This window comes from Leucopleurus acutus (assembly GCF_964270905.1).
Source record: "Leucopleurus acutus genome assembly, chromosome: 3".
Lineage (NCBI taxonomy): Eukaryota > Metazoa > Chordata > Mammalia > Artiodactyla > Delphinidae > Leucopleurus > Leucopleurus acutus.
Genome location: NC_139145.1, coordinates 113782678 through 113805923, shown reverse-complemented (window position 1 = coordinate 113805923; position 23246 = coordinate 113782678). Strand labels below are relative to the sequence as shown.

General features: G+C 38.9%; 1 protein-coding gene across 2 annotated transcripts in view; it reads right to left on the bottom strand.

Moving 5' to 3' along the window:
* The window catches only part of DMGDH (dimethylglycine dehydrogenase), a 61342-nt gene that overhangs the window by 32384 nt on the left and 5712 nt on the right, over positions 1-23246 (bottom strand). For both annotated transcript variants that reach the window (XM_082835516.1, XM_082835517.1), the window contains exons 3-7: positions 19507-19605; positions 16975-17139; positions 14056-14260; positions 7526-7774; positions 5464-5662 (exon numbers count right to left, since the gene is read on the bottom strand). In XM_082835516.1, the coding sequence (XP_082691642.1) occupies positions 5464-5662; positions 7526-7774; positions 14056-14260; positions 16975-17139; positions 19507-19605 (917 nt within the window). The remainder of the gene's footprint in view (positions 1-5463; positions 5663-7525; positions 7775-14055; positions 14261-16974; positions 17140-19506; positions 19606-23246) is intronic.

Below are 23246 nucleotides of genomic sequence, written 5' to 3'. Positions count from 1 at the left end.
ATGACAGCTACTTGGCCAGCATTGCAGCTTCTAAGAGCATGGGAGGACCTTAGCAAAGACTGGAAATGTTAACTACCTTTTTCTACAACAAGATACCAGTTTTTCTACTTTATAAAAATGAATGCTTATATTTGTTATATGGATATTTCTCAAGCAGAATAAAACGACAGCAATTTATACTTCTCTGGATAGTTTTAAAAAGAGACATGGCTCATCCAAATCACCCACAAACAATCTCATTAAGTTTCAAGAAAGCAAAAAAAAAAAAAAAATTAAATACATGCTTAAAATAATTGTGAAATATATGCTTAAAATGTTTATTCACTTAAACAGTCCCAATGTGTGATATACAACACTTGCCATTTTTGAGAGCTAGAGATACTGTTTATAAGACTTGAAACTATTTAAAGTTCTTCTGATATTCACTGAGTACTTACCATTTACCAAGCACTGTTTCCTTCTAACATGTACCAGCTGATTTATTCTTTAGCAACTCTATTTTACCAATGAGAAAACCAGCCTGCACTCAGGGGTTAAATAAGGTCACACAGCAATAAAGTGCAGATTCAGGATACAAACTCAGTCTTCTGCCCCCAGCATACACTCCCTGTTATTGGACTTTACTTCTTCAATGGTTCTCAATCTTTTTTCAGCCAAGACACACATAACAGAATTTACATCCTTGGCAGACTCCTTGGGCATAGGGAGGGTTGTGCTTCGGTTTCCTGTGGTCTCACTGCTACACCATCATGTTCTTTCCAATAAATGGGGCAGAGTGCTGTTATTTGAGGATAATACTGAATCAAATCTACAAACGTCAGCTCTATAATCATTATTAAGTTATATGTAAAATCCCATACAACTGAATGCTATGAAACATCTATTGAGAGCCCCTGGTGTAGTGGTTGAAAGTGTGAAAGCATAGAGTAAGAGAGATCTAGGTAGGATTTTTGTTCTGCCACTACCAGCTGTGTGACCTTGGGCAAGCTGTGTAACCACCCTGTGCTTTAGTCTCCACATGTGCACACTTAATGGTGCTGGTGGAGAATTAATTGACATGGCATTTAAAAGCACATAGTAGGCAAGCAGTACATGGTGGCTATGGGTCCTTGTATAACCAACAACAGAGTATGCCTCTGCCCAATGGATAAGATTTTCATAAGGAAGTAACGTGTGAAGTGGAAGTGAAAGGGAACTTGAAGAGGAAAGAAGAGTGAGGCTCTTTTTCTAGGTCTAGCATTAATCTGTAGAACCTACTTCTTCTACATGGCCCAGCTGCTATGCTGTTTGAGTGTTTGTGTATGCTTTTTTTTTTGCGGTACGCGGGCCTCTCACTGTTGTGGCCTCTCCCGTTGTGGAGCACAGGCTCCGGACGCGCAGGCCCAGCGGCCATGGCTCATGGGCCCAGCCGCTCCACGGCATGTGGGATCTTCCCGGACCGGGGCACGAACCCGTGTCCCCTGCATCGGCAGGCGGACTCTCAACCACTGCGCCACCAGGGAAGCCCGTGTGTATGCTTTTTTATGATAACTGTGACACTGTCTCTCCTCTCTTTAAATTTGCTGTTTATAATCTGTTGTAAGCCAGGATAACTAGATTCAATTCAATCCAACTCATTAAACATTTGGGGAGCATTGTGTTAGTCACCTAGAAGCAGAAGAACTTATTAGATTTGGTATAAAAGTGAAACAGCTTTGACTGAGGGTACTCTGTGAGTAAGGTAAATGAGCACTGGCATATATGGAGACAGTTTGCAAATACCTATTCTCTCGACTGGTTGGACTAGAATAACAGACGATGCTGAAATGCTGATCCCTGGGCCCCTCTCCAGACTACTGAATCAGAATCAATAGGAGGGGTGTCTGGGAATCTGTTTGCTTGTTGGTTTTCCAATTCCACACACCTTTCATGGATTCTAGTGATAACTAATAAGAATTTCACAGATAAGATGCAAAGGAGGATGAAACACGTGTAAGTGACTAACCACAAAGTTGAGATTCTGCTTTTTAACAAGCCCTGGTGCTCAGCCAGATATGGAAATCACTGGTCTTCAGAACCATGGGATGGATCACTGATATAAATTGGGAGGGGTAGCCGATGTGAGGAATCTACCATGTTACATAAGAAATATCTTAGCAATCCCAACTTTTAAATAACAAGGCGGCCTTTTGGGGTCAGACCAAATTGGTTGGAGAGAGTGTGGCACTTTGTCTGCCCTGACCTGTTATCTTCCCCATTCACCTCGCGACACCTACAACCTGGGAAAATTACCCAGAGCAATCAAAGCAGGAGTCCAACATCAGCCCCATACAAGTAGATACAATTTCTAGGTGATAAGTAACTAGTGTTCTAAAGAAAGCAACTTCCTAATTTCCTTAGTGACAGGTGTTCTATTAAAATATAAATATCATGAGGGCAGGAATACTGTCTGCTCTTGTTCACAGATAAAGAGCAATGATCTGCAAATATGTGTTGACTAAATAATTCAGTGATTAAGCTAATTGCAGAATCAAAAAGAATAAAATGTTTAGGAATAAATTTAGCAAAAGAAGTACAAAACTTACACTCTGATAATTACAAATCATTATTGAGAGAAATTTTAATTAAAAGTCTTAAACAAATGGAAAGACATCCTTTGTTCATGAATTGGAAGACTCAATATTAGGATGACAATACTCCCCAAGTTGATCTACAGATTCAATGCAATCCCTACCAAAATCCTAGGCGGCTTCTTTGAAAAACTTGACAAGCTGGTCCTAAATTTTACACAAAAATTTAAGAAGCCCAGAATAGCCAAAACAATACTGAAAAAGAACAAAGTTGGAGGATTCACACTTCCCAGTTTCAGAACTTACTGCAAAGCTACAGTAATCAAGACAGCATGGTACTGGCATGAGGACAGACGTATAGATCAATGGAATAAAGTTGAGAGTCTAGGAATAAATCCATACATATATGATCCTTTTGACACGGATGCCGTGGTACAATAAAAACAATAAATATTTGGTCTTTGTCCCCAGTTCCTGGCACAGAGCTCCTAAAACCTTTGGAATTTATATTACTTTGTATGCTAACAGATAGCTCCATGGAATGGGGGCAGGGGAACTAGATAGCTTCAGAATAGGGGCTGGTCACCATAAGTTCAATCACCAATGGTCAATGATTTAATCAATTGTGCCTGTGTAATGAAACTTTCACAAAAACTCCTAAACAACAGTGTTCAAAGAGCCTTTGGGTTGGTGAACCTACTGATGTACTAGGAAGATGGTGCACCAGAGAGGGCATGGAAGCTCTGCACCAGACCCCTCCCTCCCATACCTTGCTCTATGCAACCCTTCCATTTGGATGTTCCTGAGTTGTATTCTATAGAATAAATAGGTAAAAGTAAGTAGTTCTGTGATTATTCTACTGAATTATCAAACCTGAGGATGGGGTTGCAGGAACCTCCAAATGTGTAACCATTCAGTCAGAATTACAGGTGATCCCTGGAAGTGAGGACATCTGAAATTGGCATCTGAAGTGAGGACAGTTTTATGGGACTGAGTCCTTAACTAGTGGGGTCTGCACTAACTCTGGGAGTTAGCAGCAGAATTGAATTGAATTGTTGGATAGTCAGTTGGTGTCAGAGAATTGGAGAATTAAATGTCAGAAGTGGTGTCAGAAAAAAGACATCATAGATGCCAACACATTTCAATGAGTAAAGAATAGTCTTTCAACAATTGGTGCTGGGACAATTGGCTATCCTCAAATGAATCAAGCTGGGCACTTACCTCATAGCACATACAAAAATTAACTCAGAATTGATTAAAGACCTAAATGTAAGAGTTAAAACTAGGGACTTCCCTGGTGGCCCAGTGGTTAAGACTTCGCCTTCCAATGCAGGGGGTGTGGGTTCAATCCCTGGTCGGGGAGCTAAGATCCCACATGCCTCAAGGCCAAAAAACCAAAACATAAAACTGAAGCAATATAGTTACAAATTCAATAAAGACTTTTAAAAAAATGACCCACATCAAAAATATATGTATTTAAAAGAAAAGAGTTAAAACTATAAAACTCTCAGAAGAAAACACAGGTATAAATCTTCATTAACTTGGATTAAACAATGGTTCCTTATATATGATATCAAAACTACATTCAAAAGAAGAAAAAAACTCACATTCTGGACTTCATCAAAATTAAAAACTTTTGTGTTTCAATGGCTATGATCAAGAAAATGAAAAACCCACAGAATGGGAAAAAAATAGCAAATCATGTATGGGATAAGGGTCTTGTATCTAGAATATATAAAGAACTCCTACAACTTAACAATAAAAAGACAAATAATCCAATTTCTTAAATGGGCAAAGTATACAAATAGACTTTTCTCCAAAGAAGATATATAATTGATGTACAAGAGAAACACTCCCACATGAACATGCCTACATATGGACTCTATAGGGGATTTCCTAAGCCCTCAGTTACGTTATACCTTCCAGCTTCCTATCTTCATCAGCTTTTCTCCCTCTGGATGTCCCAAAGACCTAAACTTAACACTGTCAAAAATGGAACTCATTATTTTTTCAATTATTTCTTCCTTTGGCCCCAGCGTCCAACCAGGAGTCAAGTAAGAAAGGTTGCCATCATTTGCTATTTTTCTCTCTCCCTTAAGACCTAATGCAATCAATCACCAAATCTAAATAATTCTGTTTCCTATCTCTCAGTGCCCACTGCTGCTTCCTTAGTTCATACCCCAGCCTCTCTACTGTATTGGAAGAACAGCTCCCCAACCAGCCTTGTGCCTCTGATGAGACTTACTGCCTTGTTCTCAGCTGTAGCCCAGTGCCCAGAACTAGACCTGGTACAAAGCTGGCCAATCATCAAATATCAGTTGAATAAATGGCCAAATAAAATGGGGAAGAAAAGTAAAGTATTAGAAACTGTGATATGATAGTAAGGTAGGCTTGATGTTAATATTCACCAAATTAATGGGACAAATATTAGAGATGAAACATCAAATGGGTAATGGAACCATAAATAGTAAGCAACCAGAGGAATCATGAAGAAACAAAAATCATGTTGAACAAACATGAATTATGGTGAAAACTGCATGAGACATATTACACATTTGATATTTTGATTTATCTTTGTCTCATTGTGTTATGAAAACATCCTTGCAAAAGTGAGGCAAACTGACCTATCTGAACATTCACAACATGAAAGGAAACATAAATAATGGAAACGGCAGGAAATATGCAAAGAGAAACTTCCAGGAAATCATTGCCCTTCTGTGTACAAATCTTTTAAACCTATACAAGTCAAAGTTTTAAGACTAAAATTTTTTATTCCTCACATTTCATTGGTCATAAAAGGGAGAAGACTCTCTGCCTCTCTCCCATTTTCCATTCTTGGCCTGAGAGAATGGGATAAGACTTCTCTAAACTACATAACTCTATAATAAATGTTGAATTACATAGAGATACTCACCCAAAGCCTATAGCCACCCAGTAGTTTCTGACCCCCTGATGGGGCCCTACCATAGGCAGAATGTCAGGAGAATAGGTGATAGGACCATTGACAATATTGATGATGTCAGCCTTCTTCAAGACTGGAACCATTTCCATGGCAGCCTCGACGTGTTCCATGATTCGGTCTAGATCAGACTCAAAGAGCTCCTTTCCAAAACCTGAAGAGAAATGCCATTGTGGTCAGAATGCCACAGCTGCCCTGACGTGTGCTCCAAAGTGATTTCAATCTCTGAATCAGCTTACATTTAAAGATGGCCCGTTAGGAAGGTATTATACTTTCTTTTTTAAGTCTAAACTTGATATTTACTATCAACAGATGAGTACTGTTATATTAGTATACTATATTACTGAGAAGAATAATGTTATTTCCTGAAACAATAAATCATGAAAGTTAACCTTTTTAATAGAAAATTTTAATTTATGCATATTAGCAGTTTCCAGCATTTAGGCCGATCACAATTTTAAAAAACAAACAATAATAATTTGGTTTGTCAAGAAAGGTCTTTTATTCTTCAGTTAACCATAGAAGTCTGCTTCATCCTCTCAGGTGAGGGCAAATGGGAGTTTGCAAAGTCATGTCAGGACAGTGGGGATAAATGAAAAACCACTTTAGCATCTAGGATGATGAATTCTAGACACCTTTTAACTCTTAGCGGGGAAGGATGGCATTGGAGGCTTCATTCCTCTAGCCCTCTTCTATACACATCCGAGGGCCAGAATTCTGTGAAAAGAGTCAGGGTCTTGGAGCACAGTCATCTTCTCAGTCATGAAAGGCACTGGGATTGAAGGCAGGGCTACGGATGAGCTGCTAAAAGAATGTCGCCACCAATCCCAGGGATGCTCCCGCACAGCAGCCAGCCAGCTCTCTCTTGTCCCTCCTGTGGACTGCATGTCAGGTCAGGGAGGCCTGCAGATCACTAGGGTTAGACCAGGGCATGTGGACGCCCAGGGCCAGCCAACAATCTGGCTCTTCCTCCAACTGGAATTATTTAAATATTTGTTCAATAAATATTACTAAATATTTGTTCAAATATTTATTTGGAGGAGAGATTGCCAGCGTGGGGGAAGAACAGAGAAGGAGACTCCCAGGTGGCAGATTAGCCCTCCCTCTGGATCAGGAGCTATTCCCCTCAGGCCCGAATGTGCAGAGCCCACCCAGCAAAACCGAAGCCCTCAGCTGGCTGGCCCAACTTCTGTGGAAGGTGGTTTATCATTTGTAGTAATGTGGGCACAGATGTTCTTTGAAGAGTAGGAGGGAGGGATTCATTCCCTAGCCCAAGTAGCTTATCAAAGTATAATTCTAGAACGCACAATTGCCTCCATTTCTTTATATTCCCTATAATATTTGTGTGCCAATGATATTTTGGCTCCTTTTATAGATTAAAACCTGAGATACCTCCTTAGGTGAACCAACCCTTCATCTGGCTCTGCAGAAATGTTTCATGAAAAACAAAAACAGGTCCTTCTCTCCCTTGCAGAACTTGAAAGAGAAACTATGGTACCTCCTGAGTTAGCACTGAGGCCTAAGACTTTTCCACATCCATTTATGCAGCACAGGAGGGCTTCAGTTCGCAGTACCAACTTATCCTGCTCTGCTATAGACTTTGAGGCTTTCATTCTTAACAGGCTGGATGTCCTATCTCTGCTACCTGTTGTGTTTCCAACTGTCAAAGAACAAGAGCAGCTATATCCAAATCTAGAAACTAGACCAAGTAAGCAGGGGAGTAAGGAGAAAAGGGGGATGCAGGAGGTTGGTGTGGGCAGGTAAAAATTACCTGGGGCCTTCCAAAGCAGCGGGGAGCATCTTTTTCATCTTTCCCACCACCAATTCTCTTTCCTTATCCCCTGCTGTGATTGTTCAAAGGGATATGAGAACAGAATTTACCTCGAATCCCTCACTTCCAATGTCCCAGGTATCTGATAGTCTAGTATTATGGTGGCATCTTATTCTATAGCCAGCCCAGAGTTACAAGGAAGATAAAATAGATGTGTCTGCACACACTTCTATTTGCTGAACCCACCTGGAGGAACTCCATTGGTGACCCATGAGTCCTGAACTTTCATTTTCTCTTGACTTTCATATGGACCAAACAAAAGCCCATCCCTTTCCTGTCGGAGGTAATAAGATCCTTCCAGGTCACGGAGCACCGGGAGTTCTCGCTTTAAAGCTTTCACTTCAGGGATGGTCGATGTGACAACATACTGATGCTGAACTGGAATGAGAGGATGTTCTAGTCCAATCATCTTACCTACTTCACGAGCCCAAAACCCTGAAATAAAAAAATCATTTAAAAATGTCACCACATATAAAAGCATACCACAGACGACATTGATACAGCAATTTCAATTAAAATAAAATATTTAGAATACTTCAGTGCTCATGGCAAAGTCTAAAGAATGTCCTAACAATGCAAATGAACTTATCTACAGAACAGAAACAGACTCACAGGCATAGAAAACAGACTTGTGGTTGCCAAGGGTGGGGTGGGGGAGGGATGGACTGGGAGTTTGGGGTTAGCAGATGCAAACTATTATATAGAGAATGGATAAACAACAAGGTCCTACTGTATAGCACAGGGAACTATATTCAATATCCTGTGATAAACCATAATGGAAAAGAATGTATAATATATATCTGAATCACTTTGCTGTACAGCAGAAATTAGCACAACGTTGTAAATCAACTATACTTCACTAAACTAAATTAAAAAAAAAAGAATGTCCATAAAAAATTTACATTTTTTGCCATTGCAAAATTGAACAGGAGAAGAGAAGACAATATTTGACACTACCCCAGAGTTTTGAAGAATCTAAGGGAACTCCATTCCTGAAAAACAATTTTGCCCATAGCAAAGGTGCGCAAAAAAAGAAAATTATTTGAAGGAAAAGAATAAACAACCCAAATATATAGAATGTACAAATGTTGATAAGAAAGACAGTAATGGACTGACCTTACTTGTAGAGCAGGGACGGTCAGGCAATGGAAGAGGCCCTGGGTCGATGTGATCAACATAATAATCACGCATAATAAAGCCCTACTAGTTAGTCCTCTATCCCCGAGACCCTCCTCTCCCCAAATTGTTGAAGCCTAAAATTCCATAAACACAGAATTGTTCTGTTAACTTAAAATTTGAAAATGTATACACTTTGGGAGAGATAGCCTTTTAAGTTTTCTGTTCTTTTAAAAAGTTCAGTTTGAATATGTTTGGAAGATCCTTTCTTGCAAAGGCAAGAAGACACCTGGTGTCCAGAGCAGGGGGGAGGAGGTGCTACAGCAAAGAGGAGAGGGCTCATAGATAAGCGGGAGTTCCCACAACTTATGTTTCTCCCTTCAGTGTGCAAGGGGACTGTCTTCTTGGGGGAAATGAATATTATTTTTTTTTTTCCTCTGCAAAAGATGGAACCAGATAATTTGTGACTGAAAGACCCTTGATTCTCCCCCTAGGTGACTCTTCAGGCTACAGATGTGGAGCTAAAGTCCAAAACAATAAAGAGACACGCCCAAGGTCACACTGGGAGACCCTGAAATGGTCACATCTTATTGGTTTTTCTTGCTACAGAAAGACTATTTTAAAAATCCAAGACTCCTTCACTTGTATAAAGGTATTTGAGAATCTAAAATGATAAAAATGATTAGTTGGCAGGGATGCAGGGTCACCTGACCCATCAATGAATTACTGGGGAGAAGGGGGGTTCTATTTGCTTGTTTGTTTCATAATAATTTTGAATAATCATTCAAATGATTAGGGAATCTTCCTTAAGTTATTTTTTTAGAGGCTGCATTCTCTAAATTTTTAACCATTTCTGTTTCTCCTTTTTTTTGGCAATCTAATAAGGAGTTCTGAAGTCTCTGTCATTATGAAGTTCAGAGCTAATCACAAATCATCAATTATGAGTCTAGGAACCCTGACTACTGTACTCTTATATGGCATCTAAACATCACTCCTGCGTTCTGTTGTTTTGTTTTGGCCTAACGGCTAAGTTGGTCACACTTGGATAACAGCCCCAGAAATGGGTGTCCATTTGCAAATCAAAAATCTTACCTGTGGGCATTAGAGCTGTTTGCTGGTCTCTGAATAATTTAATGACTTAATTTATTCTTGCCTAGGAAGATGTGAATTACCAATGTCAGGACTTTGTAGGATAATATAGTAAAGCCACATATTCTAGTTATATGCACTGGAGCAGTTTTAAAATATAAAAAGCCAAAATATTTAGCCTAGCAATTCAAACTACTGCAGTGCTTAATATACTTGCTTCAATTAAAAAATAAATTGAAGAAAATAAATCCTATCCTATTCAAATATATTTATAAATTTCTGAATCTAATTGCTTGTTTATTAATATACTTCATCATTAAAACAAAGCGGAAATGTATGCATAAATATATAACTATATTACTATATTACTCCAAACCCCATAGCAAGCTGGACACTGTTTTTCCCTAAGTGGTGGTGTCTGTTGGCATTCTCTTCCTCTATATGTCAATCAAATTAACATAAAACTTGGCAGGATTACACTTCAACCCTTGCTAGATCACCCACCCAGCAAGTTCAAAGGGAAGAGAAACAAATGTGGAGGAATCCTCTATAACCTACCATTATCACCTGAAAAAACACTGACCAGAAGAATCAATAAAAAAGTGATCATTAGAAATGGCTTCCAATTTTTAAAAATGCAGTGACTGACAGAAATGGAGTTAAAATGAACAGTACAGGTTGGTGGACAGGTTTACTTCTACTAGGTGGTTTATACAGTGACAATGATGTTTATACAGTGACACTCTCTGATGCAAAGTATTGATAAAATTAAGCAATTCTTTTTTGGCTGAACACTGGGCTTCATCTTGGCATGACCCAATCACATTTCTGATTTACCATATTAGGGAAATTCTTAAGTAAAGTTTACAAAGTTATCTCTGGGCTTACCGAGTCAACTGTAAACAAGGTCAAGAGAAACATTCCTCACCGTGCAAAGAAAAAGCTTGCATCACAGTGAATAGCTCCTGCCCTTGCCCTCGAGCTGCCTCTGGGGCTCAGGTTAGACCTAAGGTAGAGTGAAGCTGCCTGGAGGGGTGGGATAGGGAGGGTGGGAGGGAGGGAGACGCAAGAGGGAAGAGATATGGGAACATATGTATATGTATAACTGATTCACTTTGTTATAAAGCAGAAACTAACACACCACTGTAAAGCAATTATACTCCAATTAAAAAAAAAAAAAAGCGGTACTAAAGGCAAGTTAGCCTGTTGCACACCAAGAGGTCAGCAGGGTCAGAAACTGTTCCTCAGCTCTGCTTGCTCAAGAATAAGGTTCCTACATTCCCTCTCCTGTAGGAACACTGATATAGCAGTGTTCCTCAAAAGATATTTTACAGACTATCTGGTACAGACAGTACAGTACCTGGAGTACTTGTTTAAAATACATCTTCCCAGCCAGACCACCTGGGAAACTTCCCACGGTGACTCTTATGCACCTAGGTTGAGACCCAAGCTCTTTGGGAAGTCAGTTTACCAGCAGAATGGGTGCTGGATGACTACAGAGCAAGTGAAAGGATCTGGGAAATCTTAAGGCTGGTACCAAGAAACTGTGACACTTGATGTTAGTGTTTCCCAGACCAGGGCATAGACTTTCAAGGAAATAATTATAATAATCATAAAAATTATCATTATTATACGTAATTTGTTTAGTGCTTTCTATGTGGTAGGACTTTTCTGGGTACTTTACATCATTTATGGATCAGAATAACTTGTTCAGATGGGAATTATTATCTCCATTTTACAAATGAGTAATTTGCCCAAGTCACACAGTTGGCAATAATGTGTCTCTGGTAGAGATAGCCCCACTGCCCTGGACAGTGCTGGAGACACATCAGGAAACTGATAAATTTCTGCTTTTAGACTTCCCTTTCCATGGATATCCTGAAGATTCAGCAGCCTTCTGTTATGACTCCATGTAAAGAAACTTTTAGCAGGTTATGGTACAATTGAGTAGATAAGAGTGGCCTTTACATCATTGTTTTGGTTGTATTTCCAAGTCTATATCCTGGTTACTTTAATTAGGTTTCAGAGCTGCCTGAGGGCCTCACCTGAATTTATGAGACATCCTGGACTCACTGAGTAACTCTGGGAAACATTCCATCAGACACATCTTCTAAATCATGTTAGCACAATGCCTTCTGCAGATGGTTGCTTTTATTCATAAAATTAATCTTTGTTAGCTTTAAGTCTAGAAAGGGGCATATCCAAAACTTCACCCCCAATTACTGAGGTTTACTTTTTGGGGAACTTCTATACTTTAAATAAGTTTTTTTTGAAAACAGACAGAAATAACTAAACACACACCCCTCCACACCTTCCACAGACTATTTATATGTGATCAGTTAGATTTTCTCCAATAACTTTTGCCCAGTGGAAGAGAAGAGATGGAGAAGAAAAAGGAAAAAATATGATATGGGCCAGAGATGTGATCTGAATGATGTAAAGAACTGAGAATGGAGACCGTATAGTTCTTCATACAACTGTGAACAAGGAGCTGCCTGGAGTTACCAAGACCTGAGGATGGAACTCAGACGTGGCTGAGTTAAAGGCATCAGGAGCAAAGAATGAAGAAGGACAGCCTGAAGAACAGTTTTTCTGGTGCTGGTCTGGGATTTGTTTTCTGAGGCCAGTACCAGAAAAACTGTTCTCCAGGACCTCCTGCCATTGCCCTCCTCTGCCCTGATCACCCCACAAGATTGCACAGCTGCACAGAATATTTCATCTGGTAACCAATGTCCTGGGCTTAGGTCAGATCTCTTTGGAAATTATTCTTTCTCTTCAGAGATGCCTTATTCCTCACAGATTGTGCTTTAGAAAACAAAATATTACAATGGCAATGAATCATGCAAATAAATATTTATCCATTTTAGGAAAACAATAGATAAATGTGTTAAATTAAGGTCTTCTATGTTATTTGTCAAAATATCAGTTGGGAGTGTGTGGCTGCCTGAAGCACTGTGTTAAGAAAAATCGTGGGGTTTGTCCAAGTCTCTCTGAAATGAGTGCAGTGATCAATTAGCAGTGTCTGACACGGGTGCTGGATATGAAGTCAGAGCATGTTTATTTAGTACTTGCTAACACTAGGAAAACAGTCAAATGTTTTTAGAGGCTGAATTCATGAGACCGTAAAGAAAGTTGCAAGATTACAAAGAATTTTTGCTACTTGTAAAAAAAAGGATGAATGATTTCATTGCCTTGGATCTTCTAGGAGAATTTAGACCAGATGTACCCAAGGACAGTGGGAGATGGGGGGTGCCTGATGGGGATTTCCTTGGGGGTGGGCAAGTGAAATTCAAAAACAAAGCAAAGTGTTATGCCTTTGCTCTTATTTATTAGGTAAGTTGTTTTACATTATTTGGAATTTCAAATGATGTTAAAGAATGAATGAGATTTTATGCTTTTCAAATGCGGGGCATGGGTTAGAAAGATTCAGAAATACTAACTTAAACACTTAAATACTGAAGACATGACTTTTTCCAGGGCCACTAAAAATGATTTGTTAAAAAATAACATCAATCAGAAGTTACGATTTAGAGGAAAGAATCCTAAGGGTATTTGTTTCTGGCATGTCCTCATGGGTATCATCTGATCTGATAAATAATAAAGATTTTTTTCATTTTGTAAATTTAAGCAATGACTCAAAGAACAGAACATAAGAAAATCAGTAGCTGCCTCATGTTTATTTTACGTTTTAAATTAACCATTATGAACTATAGATAAATATAAATTATTAGCCCGGTTTAGATTACACAAGCAGTTTCATTTGCACGAGGATTTATTTTTATGTGTGATATTTGAAAATTACTTCATAGGCAAAGAACCTGATAGAACGTATGTTAATTCAAGAATCAAAAGACCCAGGTTCAAGTCCTGGCTCTGACATAACTGTGACTTTGGCAATTAGTATAACCTTCTTGGACCTTGGTCTCCACAAATGGAAAATGAGTGAGTTGTTAGATTATCTCAAATATCCCTTTTGGCTTCATTACTCTAAGTCTAAATTGTAACAGAGCAACCTAAAGAAAAGATTATGAAATATATTTAATAACGTGCTGAAAGGAAAAGGGTTAAAAGGTTTTGAACAGAGTAAAGTAATCAAAATAGATGAGAAAGAACACAAATAATCAACTCTGCTCCAAAAAACAAACTGAGAGCAAAGAGGATGCTCGTGAATTTGAACATTAGAATTTGGTTATTATTATAAAGAAAGTGTGAACTCAGGTAGGTAAAAAAAGCATAATTTGGCAAAACATTATCCGGAGCAGAATAAAATGGAGCATGGAGAAGAAAACCAACTCGCTATGGATAACCAAGGACAGAGTTATCTCACACAACAAGAGCAAAGTGATGGAGGGAGAGCTTTGTAGCTTAGAAACAGACAAAATGTCCGCCATGGGAGTACCACAGTGTTTCATAACAATGTTCATAGTATAAAACATTACATTATGACTAAATATCTTATTTCTTTGCCACTCGAAAAAAAAACAGTATTTTTTTTTTTAAATGACGCTTACCTGCAGCATTCACAATTCTATTTGCTCTCATAGATCCCTGTGGTGTTTCAACATCCCATGTTCCATCTGACTTGGGTTTCAAAGAAGTCACTGGTGCAGGATATTTTAAAAGGGCACCATATTTCCTAGCCCCAGCAGCCAGGGCCATAGTTAGAGAATAAGGATCAATGTGACCATCTCCAGGATTATACAGTCCAGCTAAAATCTAAATCGATCACAAAACAGTCAGTATTCGAATGAATACATATACTCACTCAGTGTAACTGTATCCTGCCAGCAAATGTTTAGCAAAACTGGACTTGAAAAATGCATCATGGCATCAGATTGATCAGTCTCCACTTTTTTTCCCCTATGTCCAAGCTCAGAGCTAGGCAGGACTCACATTGAGAGCTAAGTAGACAGGCTATTTGACAGAGGTTTGCAATCGTCTCCAACATTCATTCTCCCCTCCCCCACAAAGCAATGGAAACCAAATGTTTATTTAGACACATAACCACTAAGAACAAAGAGTTTCCAATAGTTGGCAGCTACTAGTTCCAGATGGTAGCTAAAACTATCACTAAATTCTGGTCAATGAAATGCAAATGAAAGTGTCAAATGAAAGTGTCATGGTCACATGAACCATTTTAAGGAGACAACTGGCATATGCCCTTTGTCCCTTCTTTGTCCCTTCCTCCATTCTGCTGTCTGGAATGCAGACATGATGGCTGGTGCTCTAGCTGCCATCTTGGAGTAAGAACAAAGGAGTCACATCCTATGAATGACAAAGTAATGATCCAGAAGGCGACTAGATCCCTGAAGTCTTCATGGATAAGAGCCACCATTCAGCCCTGGACTGCCAAAATGAAAGAGAAATAAACATCTATCTTGTTTAAGCATTATTATTTTGGTTTCTAACATTTTCAGTTAAATCTAATACTAATTGATTAATTATTTATATTTAATTGCTTAATACTGTTAATAGATTCACATGTTAAATATACATCTGGTGTCAGGAAAATGTATACTTGATTCAGTCATCAACAACTAGTTCTTAAATATCTACTTTGTGCTATGGCTTGAGGTACTGTGGGGGAAACAAAGAAGAATAAAACTCAGATGAAACAAGGAGGGAGCACTGAAATAGTACAGTTAGTTCTCATCCATTCAACAAAAATCTATTAATCACCAAGTATGGTCAAGAGGCTTTTGTCAATTTTTTTTCTGCATCTGTTGAGATGATGATGTATTTTCGTCCTTTATTCTATTCATGCAATATTGCATTGATTGATTTTTAGATGTTAAACTAACCCTGCATAGCCAGGATAAATTCCACTTGGTTATGCTAAAAAAATCCTTATTATATGTTGCTGAATTCAGTTTGCTAGTATTTTGTTGAGGACTTTTGCATCAATATTCATAAGAGATACAGGTCTTTCTTTTCTTGTGATGTCTTTGTCTAGTTTTGGTATCACAGCAATACATTCTGGCCTCACAGAATAAGTTGGGAAGTGTTCAATTCTCTTCTATTTTTGGAAGAGTTTGTGAAGAATTGTAGTAATTCTTCTTTAAATGTCTGGTAGAATTCACCAGTGAAACCACCTGGGCCCCAGCTTTTCTTTGTGGGAAGTTTTGGATTACTAATCCAATCTCTTGTTATAGGTTTAGTGCAAGAGACTTTTGGTTTTAATGGAATTTGTATTACTGTAGACTTCTAAACGTCACTTTGGTGTTTTATAATGGATATGTCCTTATGCAGTGACCCTAGATCTATTTGATTTGGCACCCTGCCCAGAGCCAGAGAATACTCTTCCCACATATTTCCATTGCCCAATGTCCTTGTGAAAAATCTGTGATGGTGAGAACTTCCAGCAGAGCATCCCAAGATTGACATATAAACAGATATAAGAATATCCTTCCTGGCAGTGGTGGCAGAATTTTAACGCAGACAATGCAATGCAACACCAATCTGCCACCACATTGGCATCACACAAAACTACTGAAAAGGGAGTGCCAGCAACCTGTCAAGACTCACAGGGGCTAACAACCCAGCTCCCAGAGCAACGCTATGACCCCTTAGGCGTCATAGATACTACACTGGGGAGAAACACAAGCCTCTGCTTCCCTGAACAGCTCCACCTTGTACCTTTAGGTAGCATAGGTACAAAGGAGTCAGAGAGCCTGGGTTCAAATCTCCTCCAGGTCTTTCTAGCTGGATGGGCTCAGGCCCACTATGTATACTATCTAAGCTGCAATTTCCTGTTTAGTAATAATCTATACCTTCTATAATTATTGTGAAGAGTAAATGAGATTATACATGTAAATGGCTTTGCATAATACCTAGTACATTAAGTATGTGCTGTAGTGTTAGGTAGTGCAGTATTAGTCATGTTATTATTATTCAAATGGGATTACCACCCAGCAAAAAGACACTAAATTCCCAAGTGGATTTTCTCAGCTAAATTTGGTTAGATCAATACCTGTCAGGGTAGTACAGCTATGAGTTAGGTGGTATCTGTGTAGCAATATAACATGTACTTCTACCTTTGATTTTGTAAAACAAATGTTAGTAACACAGTCTTTCTATACACACATTTGTCACACCTGGTTATTGTCTTCTCTGCATTTCTCAAGCAGAAGGTTTATTATAGAAACCTCCAGATCTGGGGGACACAGTAATAGAGAGGTATTGAAAGTGTTTCCTCAGTTGTAATAGGTAGAAAGCTAATAAGATTTTTCATTACCTTTACTGTATTTAGCAAACATAATAGCCCATCTTATAATTTACCCAAATTCCAGCATTAATCGTCTGATTTTGACATTCAAAATGTGTGCACAAAGTTTTTTCTAATTAAATTTCTAAAATAACATTTTCTGATCTTAATTAAAATCAACAAATGGCAAAAAAAAAAAAAAAAAAAATGCCCTTAGGATAAATACCTTATTCATGTTGAGTAAAGGAAACATCTCTTGTATTTTTTCAGGTTCAATAATATACTGTTCCGTTGCATGCCAGCCAGTCCGAGTCATTTGATATTTAAATTCATCTACCCTTACAGGAGTTGTAGCAATTCTGATACTACCTGGCTGATGGAATCCCACCACCTGTGATGACAATGCCAGTAAAAACTCATAAATCATTATTTGGCACTCAAACATGGTTCTTCTCCAGCGCAATGAAAACGAAGGTGTGTAAGAAAAGAGATTCACTATGCAGTGAAAGTGATAGCTATATACCATATTTACATCATGTGAAAAGATGTTCATTTTACAAATATTTACTAAGTGTCTCCTCTGTGCCAGGCACTATGCTAAGCCCCAGAGACGCTGTTGTGAACAAGACAGATGAAGATCCTGCCTGGATGGAGCTTACAGTCTATAGGTGAAGATGGACAGCTAAATGCACAATTACAACATGAGATAGTGCTCATGTACAGAGTGGAAGAAAATTATGTGAAAAAAAGAAAGACAAAGGATTTGAAGAGGGAACATGAAGAAGCAGAATGTTGCGGTGAGGAGATTAAGTGTGAATTGAAATAAACATTCATCTGGCATGCATTTATTTATTTATTTATTTATTTATTTATTTATTTATTTTTGCGGTACGCGGGCCTCTCACCGCTGCGGCCTCTCCCGCCGCGGAGCACAGGCCCCGGAACACAGGCCCAGCGGCCATGGCCCACGGGCCCAGCCCCTCCGCGGCATGCGGGATCCTCCCGGATCGGGGCACGAACCCGCATCCCCCGCATCGGCAGGCGGACTCCCAACCACTGCGCCACCAGGGAAGCCCTGGCATTTATTGAAGTCCTTTAGTTGGCCAAGCGCTCAGCAAGGCCCTGGGTGACAGTGATCTAAGATGCAGTCATTATCTTCAAGTTGCTCGGACTCTGTAGGAAAGACCAATCAGTAAAGCAACAATCACAATTGAGGGGGATTCGTAATATAAGAGGTATGTGTACACATGTTCTTAGAACCAAGAGATATGCTCTCAGCTCCGCCTGACTGCTGGGTGAACAAAGTCAAGGATGCCTTCTCAAAGGAGACGCCCCCCGGGAAAGGGTGGAAGGCGAATGCTGAAATGGGGACCAGAGGGAATGCTGTCTCAGGCAGACAGCCCAGCTCATTCTAGAACTGTTTGCAATTAAGAATAGCTGAAGCATCTGAGCATAGCAAAGAGTGGCAAGAGAAAACATTGGAAAGGCAGGCAGGGCTTAGCTAATGAAGGCCCTTCTTCTTTGGCTTTTGTCCTGTAGACTGTGGGGAGCCATGTGATGGTTTTAGGCAAGGGCAATAGCATGAAAATTTCAAGCAGGCTTCAGTCTTAGTCTATGGATACTCTTTGCCTGCCACTTTATTTTGAAAGTACTAATACAAATGAGAAGAGAGAAAAGTAAAAGTGAGGGGGGGCTTCCCTGGTGGCACAGTGGTTGAGAATCTGCCTGCCAATGCAGGGGATATGAGTTCCAGCCCTGGTCTGGGAAGATCCCACATGCCGCCGAGCAACTGGGCCCGTGAGCCACAACTACTGAGCCTGCACGTCTGGAGCCTGTGCTCCGCAACAAGAGAGTCCGCGATAGTGAGAGGCCCGCGCACCGTGATGAAGAGTGGCCCCCACTTGCCGCAACTAGAGAAAACCCTCGCACAGAAACTAAGACACAACACAGCCATAAATAAATAAATAAAGAAACAAACAAACATATTTAAAAAAAAAAAGTGAGGGGCTTTTAGTGAAGTACTTTTCGAAGGCATGTGACGATCTGGCATGTACAGTTGTCAGATCCTTTGCAATCCAGTGCAGAAAGGCTGTGATATCTTAGTTTCTAGATATAGAAGCTGACTAAAGATATTTTTGAAAGCTGCTTTTTATTCTTTTCTCATTTAAAAACTCAGGAGGGCTTCCGTGGTGGCGCAGTGGTCAAGAATCTGCCTGCTAATGCAGGGGACACGGGTTCGAGCCCTGGTCTGGGAGGATCCCACATGCCATGGAGCAACTAGGCCCGTGAACCACAACTGCTGAGCCTGCGCGTCTGGAGCCTGTGCTCCGCAACAAGAGAGTCTGCGATAGTGAGAGGCCCGCGCACCGCGATGAAGAGTGGCCCCCTCTTGCCACACTAGAGAAAGCCCTCGCACAGAAACGAAGACCCAACACAGCAAAAATAAATAAATAAAATTAGTAAACTCCTACCCCCAACATCTTCTTTAAAATAAATAAATAAATAAATAAATATAAAATAAAATAAAAAATCAGGAGCAGGTAATTACATGGGTAATATACTTCAAGAAATTAAATTGATTGAAAAGCAAGCTCTAGAGGTTCTCATCTTAAACTCTCATCAGAATCTTCTACCACATTTCACATGCCATGGCTGTCACTACACACAGCGATACATGATGATATCAAAATCCTTTAGTAATCTTATGTATCTCTGAGAAACTGACCTAAACAGACAATTTCAAGCTAAATGCATTTACCTGTCCGGTTTCTTCTTCCAGTTTCTCATAAAGTTTGATGCTATCATAATGTATTTTCTTTAAGTTTATTCCAGGATGAAAGTAAGTTGTTAAACCTGCCTTAAAAGTGGGGAGGGAAGGAAACACCGAAAAAAATTAACATTCTCAAAATGTTGACAGTTTATCTGTTAAGAAGTAATTTATTACTGGCAAGAAATTGGCAAGCACCAGCCAGTCCTCTGGGATGAGAACACATCAGCACGAGTTTGAATGCACATTGCATAAGGCTCGCGACAGTTATAAGCACCCACTTGAACCACGTAAATAATGTGAGAGCCAGCCAACAAACATATATAGTCAGTCCCTAAAAGTTATTAGGGAAAGGATTGTTTGCAGATTCAGAAACGGGATGACTTAGATGGAATCACTTAGGTTAGGAATGTACGCTATTAGGAAAAATATGGGGGGACGGCATACAATGTGGACTCAAACCAACAAAGTGTGTGTTCCCTTAAGGAGGACTATGAACAAGCAAGCAGAAAGTTTTCCTTGTCTCGATCCCCAGCATTCCCTTGAATTGAGCGGCCCTCCTATTTTCTTTCTTGAAATTTCCAAAATTGAAGAAGTGGAACATTCCTAGGAATTAGAGCCTGTTGAGTGGTGAACAGACCTTTGTCATAGCTTAACCAGTTGGTGAATGAGCACATAGATTATACCCCGCAAACATTTCCTGAATAAATATTGAATAATCACTCTCAGGAAAATATCTAAATATTACCTGCCAAACCCCTTTTTATCGACTCTGGCGGATGCAATATAGTATCCAGGCAAAGAATTCTAAGCAATGATATGAAGCAGGTTCTCTCAGTTAAGTGTCTGGGGCCCCATTCAGCAGCTAATTTATCCTGGAAACTCATCCGAATACAATCTGTTTAAAATAAAGTCTGTTTGGGAGTATTTATAAAGTTCTTCGTGTTGGGCATTTGGTTCTACTGATATCACTTATATGCAGAATCTAAAAAAAGTGATACAAATGAACTTATTTACAGAACAGACATAGACTCACAGACATAGAAAACAAACTAATGGTTACCAAAGGGGAAAGAGTCAGGGGAGGGATAAATTGGGAATTTGGGATTAACAGCTACATACTACTATATATAAAATACTGATAGATAAACAATGAAGACCTACTATGTAGCACAGGGAACTATATTTAATGTCTTGTAATAACCTATAATAGAAAAGAATCTGAAAAAGAATATATATGTATGACTGAATCACTTCATTGTACGCCTGAAACTAACACAGCTTTGTAAATCAACTGTACTTCAATTAAAAAAAAAAATCTGCCATTAAAGTTCATCAGTGATCCTTTATGGACCAGAATCCTTCGTGTCTATCAAGTACTTGTTCAAGCATTTGGCTACTTTTCTGAGAAAAATGCTGGCCCAACGTCATAGGTCCTCTCATAGTACAGCCCCATAATGAGGCAACTGTGAGTCAGGCTCTCTAACTTTCAGCCAAATATCACATCCTTCTTTACATGCTTGGTATCTAGTGTGATATGAAGTTTTCTAGTTCAATAATAGAGAATCTCTGGCCTTCAGGAATCTTCTAGAGAACTCAATTTTGTTTTCGATAGATCTCGTGTCAGTTGAGAAAACGGATATTCACAAGCCTGGGCCTAGGGTTCTGTTCACCATTCACTCCTCAAGATCCTCTAAGTTTAACCTAGGTAGAGCCAGACCACCCGAAAATGATATATCTACACTACATCAATCTTCTGCCCCACCCTGGAAAGCTGTTTTCATAGAATGAGTTAATGATCTCTCTTCTGAAAGGGTCACATCAGTTTGTTTTGTAAAGCTCTTACTCAAAACATTTAGCTCAATATCCTTTTTTTAGGGAATAAATTCTAGGAATTTCTGGTCAAGGAAAAATTGGTCTTTCTTACTGAAATGCTGTAACTATTTCTACTGAACAATTCATACAACCCTAGTTTCCTTGCTGCCGGGACAGTCAGAAGTAAATCCTGAACTCAATTTTTTGTCAGGTATAAAATTACACATATATATATATAATTTTTGTATTCCTTACATTTTTTATCAACCAGTTTTTGTCTTTTAATCTGTGTTCAAAATTTGGGGTCACCCGTATCTGTGCTTTTATTGTGAGTTATTTGAATGTAATGTCCTGCATGGTATTTATTGCTAACTTGTGTGTCAGTCCTGTGGCATGGGGTGGAGGAAGGGTACAATGTTTTTCCTTTCTGGGCTCCAGCAAGGATATTTTAAGTGGGAAGTTTGAAGAAGAAGAAAAACACTGTTCTTATCCTTCAAGATTTTATAGTCTGATTGGGGTCATGAAACTTTCATACATGAAACAATGAAATCAAGAGCATAGGATTAAGTGCCAGAGCATAGAGAGAAAGACACAAGAACTAAGGGAACTAAGAGAAGATGCTGGAAGGATCACAGAAGGCTTCATGGAGGACAGGCAGGGGCTTACTTTTGATTTGAAGAAAGAAAATGATTATAGTTGGTGGAGAAGATAAAAGAGGGAAGATGAAACACAGACAAGAATAATCATTAAGACAACAAGGTCCTATTGTATAGCACAGGGAACTATATTCAATATCCTGAGATAAACCATAATGGAAAAGAATATGAAAAAGAATATAAATATGTATAACTGAATCACTTTGCTGTACAGCAGAAATTACCACAATGTTGTAAATCAACTATACTTCAATTTAAAAAAAAGAATAATCATTAAGAATTATAACCCTTTGAAGAAAATAAGAATATATAAATCCTTGTTGATATAAATAAATAAATCAGTAGGGAGAGTGGAAAGCTCTTCCTTCTAGCAGACTAACAATAAGTATGAAAGGAATGATGCAGTTAGAAAAATCATCCATGGATGCTAAAGTTAGTGATGTTCTCTCTCTCTTTAATAATCCTCCCCACTCTGTCATGGCCTCTACAGCCTCAAAAAGCCCAGTGACTGACCTCAAGCCTTCCCACATCCCAGTGCTTCCATGTACTCGCATCCAATAAAAATATTTGAGCATACCCACTAAAATATGTGTATTTCTTTATTCCCACATGACATATAAATATGTATTACTATATTAGCAGAGATCATAAAACACACAAAAACAACTGGAAATGAATTAAATGTTGTAAATAATTCTTACTTTATTGATTGTGTAGAAAGGTTTCTGAATTTTAAAAATTTATTGTGTAGAAAAGCTTTTGAATATTAAGCTTATTAATATTTTAGCAAGGGCTATGTAATATTTTATATTACTAAAATATATATGTTGGATTAATGTTGGTAAAACAGCGATTTGAAGGTCTAATATCTTGGTGTGTTTTCTCTTGTGATGGTTTGAATGGCTGTGATAGCTGAAGAAGCTATCTGTCAATGATACAAAGGTGTAAGTGGGAAAAGTGCCCCCTCTTGGCTGTACTCTCTGTATCTTGACGCCACTTCCTCCATTCCCAACACCACCTACCAAAAGGATTTTACTGAAATTTGACTATTAATGTTTCACGTTCTCTTGTCCATCAACTGTTATAAGTTAATTGGGAGGTACTGCATTATACATTTTAAAAAATGGGTACAAACCCACTGAAACTCCTCATTTGGGAAAATGTTAAATGGGTTTAAACTTAACTTTAAATTTATCTCTTGCATGTTTGAGAGTTTTTTCTAGGTGATACATATCATTTTGGCCAGAAAAATCTAATAAT